At 43.5% G+C, this 9016-nt stretch overlaps 1 protein-coding gene across 9 annotated transcripts in view; it reads left to right on the forward strand.

Annotated features, from left to right (window-relative positions):
- Nucleotides 1-7200, forward strand: part of LOC131125402 (nuclear factor 1 B-type-like) — a 57601-nt gene extending 50401 nt beyond the window's left edge. For 6 of the 9 annotated variants that reach the window (XM_058066932.2, XM_058066931.2, XM_058066938.2 and 3 more), the window contains exons 11-12: nucleotides 764-852; nucleotides 5454-7200. In XM_058066932.2, the coding sequence (XP_057922915.2) occupies nucleotides 764-852; nucleotides 5454-5586 (222 nt within the window). In that variant the 3' untranslated portion in view covers nucleotides 5587-7200. The remainder of the gene's footprint in view (nucleotides 1-763; nucleotides 853-5453) is intronic. The other 3 variants (XM_058066934.2, XM_058066933.2, XM_058066939.2) reach the window with 1 other exon arrangement.
- The last annotated feature ends 1816 nt before the right edge of the window (nucleotides 7201-9016 follow it).

The following is a 9016-nucleotide window of genomic DNA, read 5'->3' on the forward strand; positions in this document are numbered from 1 at the left end:
ACCAAATGAAAGCGATGACCACGGGGCAAGGTTAGCTTGCCTCTCAGCCCGATTGGACGCTCGTGCGGCGGCATAATGCGTACTCGGGAGGACGCTGCCATTTGTCATGTGTATGTGAGGTTGGCTTTAAAAGAGTGTGTGTGTGTGTGTGTGTGTTCGTGTGCATTGTAATCCCTAATCAATAGGAGTCGTTAGCTAATGAGAAGACTGCATGTCAACTTAATGTGTTTATTTGCCCAACTTAGCATGCCTCCCCTTTGCTAACCACTAGGGGTGTAACGGTACATGTATTCCTAATCACATCAGAGGTGCGCCCACGTGGTACACATTAAGTGAGGGACAGGAAGTGTGTATTATTCCAAAAAAGAAAGCATGTCAACCATTATTTTATTACTTTTTTAATGTTATTGATTGGAGAATTTTGAATAATTATGAAAGCTAAGCTACTGAATGTAGCTAAACCTTGATGATGGCGTAGTGCTACACCCCTAATCGCCACTACTATGAACATTTTGCAACTAACTCCATTTTGTTTGTTTTCTTACTTTCCAGGTTAGCCGTGATTGCATGGTTTTATTTTTATTCTTTGAATTTTCAATTTAATCCAGCCCCCATCCCCTCCATAACCCCCCCCAACTCCCCACCCCAGTCCTGCTTCAGGCTGTGTCTCTCTGCTGCATGTATGCTTGTTTTTGTTTTTTTTTGTTGACTTGTGTCATGTGACGTGGCCTCAGTGATCTGACCGCTAGGTTTCAATTGACAGCTGAGGAAGTGTGACTGGAGCGTGACTCAAAACGGCAGGCATTATGGCCCCAGTGCCGCTGACGACACTTTGGGGATTGCTTGGCAAAGGTAACCTTTTCACTCTTTCACGCTGACTCAACACACACTTTTCATCCCATTGCTTCACTGCGACTCACTCATGGTTGTTCATTTACTGTGTGTGTGTGTGTGTTTGTGTGCGCCTTTGGTCATTATTCTTAATATTATTCATGTGCAACTAATTTTTTGGCCTGTTTTTTCTGTTAATTCCCCTGAAAAAATCTGGTGCGCAGTTTCTGGATATTCTCACGCAGTCCAATAGATGAAAAGCACAGTAACGGTGTAGAGTGGGCGCTCTACCTTGTGGCCATTTTGTAGTTTTAGCAACATTTTGCTGTCAAAATTGACGAGGCATTTACTGTAGGAACATACTATAAATAAAGCTTTGCACACGTTATGTCCCAAAATGTGCAAAAATGCAGAATCAAATCATATTGAGAAGCAAGTACCCATTCAAACGGACTGCAATTTTAATGTAACCACTTCATATTAATATGTCTCATTTTGTCCTACATGGAAATTGAGGAAAAGTGGGTAGATTGTAGTTTTGTCAACAATGCCGTGTCAATGACCTAGAATGTCAAGTTCAAATGTGTTATGTATGCAGGTTAAGAAGCCGCTAAGGAGTTCATCCACTTCTGATCCTAAGTGGTAGTAATTAAATTCCAGTTAATCAGACCAGTGTTTGCCTATGCGGTGTATGCCAGTGTATTGCGTATACAACCAGTGTGAATGCCGTCACCTGAGAGAGCTTGAGAGATGGTTCTTGGATCAGATCTCAAGCGAACACTAGTGTGGTTCGCTTCACTTGACTTCAAATATGAACGCTCGACACGGACACGGACCAGTGTTAAGTCTGTTTTGCCCGTGCGGACAAATTACGTTATTATTTTGGCTGAAAATCTCTGCTCTAATTACGCGGCTGGAGACGTGGAACAAAATGCCAGACCAGCAGGAGCTGAAGTCAAGAAATACCTGCAGTTATACCCTGACGCATGCTAGTTTAAGCATAAAGAAACACTTGTTTGAACAAGCTATGTTGTTTGTTTTTTAATTTCTCCTGCCAGGGTATAAGTCCCTGTGGTGGGAGGAATGACCAAGGACGAGTGGACCGCCTTCTCTTCCTTTTCTGTCGCAAAAGCAAATAAATACAACACAATTCTTCGTTCTTTAAAAAGTAGACAGCCAAAAGTTGAGTAAACAATGGCAAACCTCTTCCACTCTTGTTTGGTATTGTGTTAAACCAGGGGTCTCAAACTCAATTTACCTGGGGGCCACCAAAGGTAGGTTCTGGGTGAAGCCGGGCCACATCAGGTTTTCAAAAAAAACCCAAAGCGCATTTATTAAAAACTGAGGAAAAAAATCAATAAAAAAAACTATCTTCAGTGCCTTTGCTTCTGCTATACCCTACACTTTTTCAGTACTTTGGTTCCGGTTTTCCACACCAAAATATCTGATAAAACATTCCACTGTTCTCAAATATCTTAATTTTTATTTTTCTATACACAAAATAAGATAAAAAAAAACAAATTAAGAATAAAGACAATAAATCAACCAATCAGTAATAAATAAGTAAAATAATAATAAAACAGCAAATAAGAAAAACTTAAGAAACCACATACAGGTGGTAGAGAAATTATTTTTTTCAGATTCAAATGTACAGTATTAACAGTTATTTAACCTTTAACATGAACATTCATGAAACTCAATAATTTTACCCAATTAGCAAGTTAGCATCGTACTCAGTTCCATCTGGGAGTAGCGTCGTAACTTTAACAACATGTTTGATGAGATGCTTTATCTTGACGTGTTTATTCCAAATCATTTCCTGCATTTATTTGTACCCAGCGTCATAAGCCTTTAGCTTCATTGCTAATCCAAAGCAAAACAGGGCGGGGTAACAGGGTAGGGTAACAGTATGGGCAGGGCAAAATCATGTTCATTGTGTCCGGTGTGCACACAGCTTTAAGCTGCCATTTCAACATTAAACTTTGGTATCAAGGTGGGCGCCTCAAACTAGTGTCTCAAACTCGTGGCCCGCGGCCCGCGGAGTTTGAGACCCCTGTGTTAAACGCATGTTTTCAATACACTGCCCCCTGTAGTCTGGGAGCAGACGGCTTACGGCGGAGTATAAAGTCACACATGGTCTCGTTTGGTTCTGCCAATGATGTCATAATAACATTTCAGTGCTAATTTCCTCTGCACCAGCTTAGCTTCTTTTTTGTGTTGCATCCCGAGAGCTTGTTCAGCCGGACGCGTGCGTGTTGAACTTTCCGTGTTCCAACAAGCCAAGTTTTGTTTGACTCCCTTGCTGAAGTCATACTTTACTCTATTGAAGTAAAACCTTGCAAAAAGCCCCTCCCCTTGCATCCCCTTGCACTGTATTGAGGGGAGAAAGCCTGGGTTTTACCGAGCGAGCAGCCTCTTTTTCCCTGCAAGTTTGCTGTGTGTGTGTGTGTGTGTGTGTTAATTTAGCACCAGCTGAAGGTCTTTACAAACACACACACACACACGCACAACCCCTTCAACGGGCCCCTAAACAGGCCGGAGGGGGGAGAAAATGTCCTCACGCCGCCTTTCAACACATAAAATAACTCCGGAATGAATGTTTGAATTCACGTTGCAAGCTGTAATGATTGCATCTTACATAAACTGCTTGTAGCGCATCCTTCAAATTCAAATGTTGCCAGACTCGTATGGTGCCATTGTGCAGGAAATGGCTCAGCAATCCATTAAGATGCCATTAGATAATCTAATTTAGGTGGCTAATCCTTAAAGGCAGGCGCGCCGGACAAGAGCAGAGGGAGGCCAATGCTGAAGGTTACCTCAGGGGAGGAGTCCTGAACATAAAAAAAAAAAACACACACACACACATGCATTTCTTGTTTGCATTTTGAGACGCGCATATTTACCCCCCCCCCCCCCCTGCAAGAAAGACACAAGTGCATCAATTAGCAGTGACGGCATGAGCAAACACGGCGCTTTTGTAGCCCCGAGGAGACGCAGATACACACTGACAGCCATCAATTCTAACCAGATTAAAAGCCAGCAAAAAAGGGCCCACAACGTGTGCTTTTGTGGCTGTGTGGTCCCCGTGATGTTTCATTACCTGTGAGGGGGGGGGGGGTAGGCAGAGACAGAGGGAGGGGTAAAACAGAAAGACAGGAAACGAGAGCCGCTCTTGGCCGCTCTGTGCGCTCTTTGTTCAGCAAGGTAGGAAAAACTTAATCCCCCACCACCGCCACCCCCGTTTCCTGTCCGATGATTTTTGGCAGTGAGAGCGAGGCGGGGTGGGGGGTGGGGGGGAGGCAGGAGAACTTGAGGACGAGTTGGACAGGAAAAGAAGTGCAAGAGAGGATTAGCTCTTGTTTTTTTTAACCCTTCACATGCAAACTCCTGCAAATTTGGCTTTGATGGCCGATTGGAGGCTTTTTGGGACTATTTTACCAGCACCCTTCTTCATGTAAAGTTGGAACACACACAATCTAAGCAGGATGAAATATCCCAACAATTACAAGTGTGGCCGGGCGCCATTTTGTTATTGGCCCCCCGGCGCATTGTAGAAATAAAATGGCCCTCGGTGGAAAAAGTTGGTTTATTTTAAGATGTGTAGCAAAGGCTAGGTGGGGTATATACGCGGGGTGGGATGGAATCCCGTAACGTCATCAGGTCTTTGTCATGTTTGTGCTCCTAAACAGGCTCTCAGGGAACATGCTACTGTTAGAGCATCATTGAAAGTACACTTAAAAGGATTCTTTGCATTGTGATGCGGCGTCGGAACATGAACCCAACATTATATCCTGCCCTTTTCCTGCTTGGAATACATAAGCCACGTACATAAGCTACATAACAGCTTAGCTTTGCTTGCTGTCAGCTATGGTAATGGTAATGGTTTTATTTCATTTGAACATGCATCAGATTACAATTGAATGCATCACATAATCAGTTCACAGTTCCACATGTCCAAAAGGAGTAGGAAGAAGCAAAGCTTATTAAATCCTACCCCTCCATCTGGTACTTTTACAATCAGTAACTGTTACATTTGTTCACTTCCTGCTTTCCATAATACAGTTGAAGGTTTTTTTCTTTTTTGTTTGCTATTGATAGTGATTTGGCAAGGTTTAGCTTTATGAGCTATTATTGAGCTATTGGTGACATGCTAGCTGGTGGTGGTGTTATATTTTCCTTCGACACGTGTCAGGTCCTAGAAATGTAATTTCACATAGATTTGCAGTGCAGGTATCCTGCTATAGTGATGGTCGGGGGGAAGAGTGGAGATGAGTGGCCACTGGGGGCCTCTCTGTGGGGAAAGGGGGCGGTGAGGAACGTGAGGGTACGGGGGGTGGAGGGGGGGGTGGAGGGCTAATTATCCGACATGTACGTAAGGCAGTACCCCTCGGGAACAACGCGCTGTTTGTTCCCGCTGGCGTTTTCAGTTAGCGCCGTTGCTCCCCGGGAACAATCCCAGTGTTGTTTCGCCATTAGCGTGATATGAATAGGGATGGGGCTGCTTTGTGGAGGGACCCCCACCGACACACACAGCACTACCCCCCCCCCTCCATCTAACCTTCACAAGCTCTCACACAACACCGTGACTAACCTGTGGACATCTTTCTGTGTCTTCTCTACAGTCCTGGTACCTGGGCGAGCTTAGTTCCATTCCAAGTGTCGAACGGGACTCCGATCCTGCCAACAAATGTCCACCAGAACTACAGCATAAGCATCATTGGTGAACCCTTGGTCCCCGCCGAGAGCGGGAACTGATCCCGGAGAGGGGTGCTTAGAGTGCTTAGGGGAGCAGGGCAGGGAGAGGGGGGTGCCACCGATGGATGAAACCAGCAAATGTCACATAATCTTACATCCAGACCGCCACGATGGATGCTGGAGGAAAGATTCAGGTGTGGCCCCTTCTCCCACCAACACACATGTACACCTACACACATGTACACTTACACACATGTACACACATGTACACCTACACACACACACCAGCCAGTGGTTGTTTGCAGAACTTTCCAATGCATTCAAATACTGTGATGTATAGATGCCTTAATGTTCTACTGCATGACACTCAAAGCAGCCGCTCCTGCTTCTCATAGATATAGAAACATGGGGGGGTCAACAAAGTCACTGTGTACACCGTCGGAAAAAAATATTGTGAATTCTTTGACTAAACGTGTTGTTTATTCTTTTTTTTCCTGCTACTTCAAGAAAAAAAAAACTAACTGAGTGATTGGAGCCCTCGTTAAAAATTGGGAGGCCTTTAGGAAAGGCTTTTTGTTTTGTTAAAGAAGAGCAATTTCTGATGGAGGCAAGTGCAATTGAATATTTGAAGGGAAGCGAGCAGTCTGTGAGCCCTCAGACTCTAAAAGAAAGGGGGATAAACGTATTTTGAGAATTCAGTTACATCCCAGCAGCAACACCAGCACTTGTTGTCGTTCTTTTTGAGCCCTTCCCGTTTGTACAGGGACGTATTTGTTGCTTATTTATTTCTTGGAAAAGAGGGGGGGGGGGTTACAAAAAATAAAATAGTTAAATAACCCCTCCCCAGGAAAGAAATGAACACATACGTGTTTAAAAACAGACGAGTAAATGGCATTTCACTTTTAAATGATAAGAACATTCGGCCATCATTGGCTTGTAAAGCTTATGTTTACAGCAACTTCGGAAAAGTGTTAATAGTTTGTGGAAAACAAGGAATAGTGCTCTGGCAGCCATCGCCTCTGCAGTCTCTCCAGTTAATTTGCACGATGACACACTTGTCCACATGATGACGTGCCTTTTTTACATGCACACACACTACACACAAACACACACACACACACTACACTTGTTTTTGCTGCATTTTGGCTGTGTTTACACTTGTCATGTTTGGTTCAGTTAAAAGGAACTATGATGCGATTGCGGTTGCTGGAGCCTATCCCAGCTAACATTGGCCTGTTTGGACTGCTCACCAGCCAATCGCAATGCCGTCTTGCTCTTTAAAAGTATATTTTGGAAGCTTTTGGTGAAATCTAAGCAGGTCGATATAGCATCAAACATCAAAATAAGCTACGTGCAGCAGATTTTCATTAGTTCATTCATTTTCTACCGCTTTTTCTCACGAGGGTCGTGGGGGTGCTGGAGCCTATCCCAGCTGTCTTCGGGCGAGAGGCGGGGTACACCCTGGACTGGTGGCCAGCCAATCACAGGGCACATATAGACAAACAACCATTCACACTCACATTCATACCTATGGACAATTTGGAGTCGCCAATTAACCTAGCATGTTTTTGGAATGTGGGAGGAAACCAGAGTACCCAGAGAAAACCCACACATGCACGGGGAGAACATGCAAACTCCACACAGAGATGGCCGAGGGTGGAATTGAACCCTGGTCTCCTAGCTGTGTCTCCTAGCTGAGCGCTAACCACTCGACCGCCGGGCAGCTTGTTTATATAATATAAGCCTTTACTGTGCAACCTTTGGTCCCATGACAAAAATAGCAGTGTGTACGCTACGGCAACCACACCAAAGTATCTTTAAAAATTGATTTTCCACAAGTGTGAACGCAGCCTAAATCACCCTCCACACACACACACACACACACACACAGAGTTAACATTTTGAACGTTTTGTACTGGGAATGTCCGTTTTTAACTTCATCATGTCACATGGCTGTGTATAGTCTACTTTGTAATCAAACAGTGTTTTCTTTCCTTTTTTATTCCCTCCCTCCACAGTATTTTTGCTGTTTTTCCCCCATAATAAGCTGTCATCTTTGATTTGTTTGGTTTCCCCGCGTTTTCTTTTTTTTTTTTCTCCCCCCCTTCATTGTCCTCCCGTGCGGAGAATTCAGAATGATGACAATTATGCAATACCAAGTTTTGCCTATGTAGGTAGTGCTTATAGATGTCAAATATTAGAGGCTAGTTTGGAGATAGACACTATTGTAATGCATTTATTTTTTTCTTCATATTGTTGCTTCTTGTTGTTGTTGCTGTTGTTGTTGTTGTTGTTGTTATGATGGTGGTGGCAGTGGGGGTATCTTTCCATTGATTTTCTTACTTTATTGACCAAAGTGGGGGGCTGCTGTCTATGCAGTGGAGGACAAGGTCTTTTTCTTAGCTTAGCTTACAAATTTGGGGGTGGGAGGTATTTTGTCCGACAAGTGCATCCTTGGGGGTCATATGGCTGCAAAGTCACACAACCGTACCGCTTTTCCACCTAAAAGAACCGGGTGCTAATGCAAGTGTAGCTTAAAGATCCCCAATTAAAAAATTAAAAAATTAATTAAAAAAATTAAACAAGGCTTCACTACACGTCTTAAAATTGCTAAGCTAGCATGATGTTGCTGTGATGTAGCATCTACATGCTAGTGTAATGTTGAAGATGCACTAAAACACAGCTCATTAGCATTAAAGCTACATACACACAAATCAGCATATTGATTGAATGCTAGATTTTGGACTCAACATTTGCAATACACTATTGTGGCACTTATTTATTCAAAATATGAATACATCTTAAATACATTCAGTCCCCAGGCGGTTGGCAAGTGAAGAGGTATAAAATGTGTAACCGGTCTACTTGGGCTACACTTGCTTGTTTTTTTTTTTTCAGCGGAGAGACGGCTTGACTTGAGCGCGACAATCATCGCATTGGAAAAACCCTTTTCAGCCGTCAGTGGATGCAATTCCCGAGTAGATGCCTTAAATGCCTGTCACCTGCGCAACAATCACACTAATCAGCCTTAGGAGAGTCTTTTCTAAGCGGAATAATGTACTGTATATACGACACCTGTGTCAATCCCCCCACCCTCACATATCAATGGCTAAATTCTTGCCCCCCCTTGGAAGAATAGAAAAGATAGCACTTATTAAATAGCACGCAATCTCAGGCGTACCACAGGGCATTATGTATGTCAATCAGTAGTGTTCTTTGCATTGACACCTTTTGCACTACAATCGCGCCTGTAGCGTTAAAGAAAAAAAAAAAAGAAAAATCTAATCCTCAAGTCAAGGACCGTCTCTGCGCCTTCACACTAATTTGATTTTTGAAAACTTTGTGTACTCTTTTATCCTTTTTTTTTTTTAGTTTAGAAGAAAAGTGCTTTGCAGCCTGTGACTATCCCAGACCCCACTCAAGTGCATTGTCCTCAAGTGTGTGTGTGTGTGTGTGTGTGTGTATGAAGATGAGGGTCTTTTTTTTAACC

Source organism: Doryrhamphus excisus, linkage group LG2 (genome assembly GCF_037039965.1).
Source record: "Doryrhamphus excisus strain RoL-2023G ecotype Guam linkage group LG2, RoL_Dexc_Guam_v1.1, whole genome shotgun sequence".
NCBI classification, from domain to species: Eukaryota; Metazoa; Chordata; class Actinopteri; order Syngnathiformes; family Syngnathidae; genus Doryrhamphus; species Doryrhamphus excisus.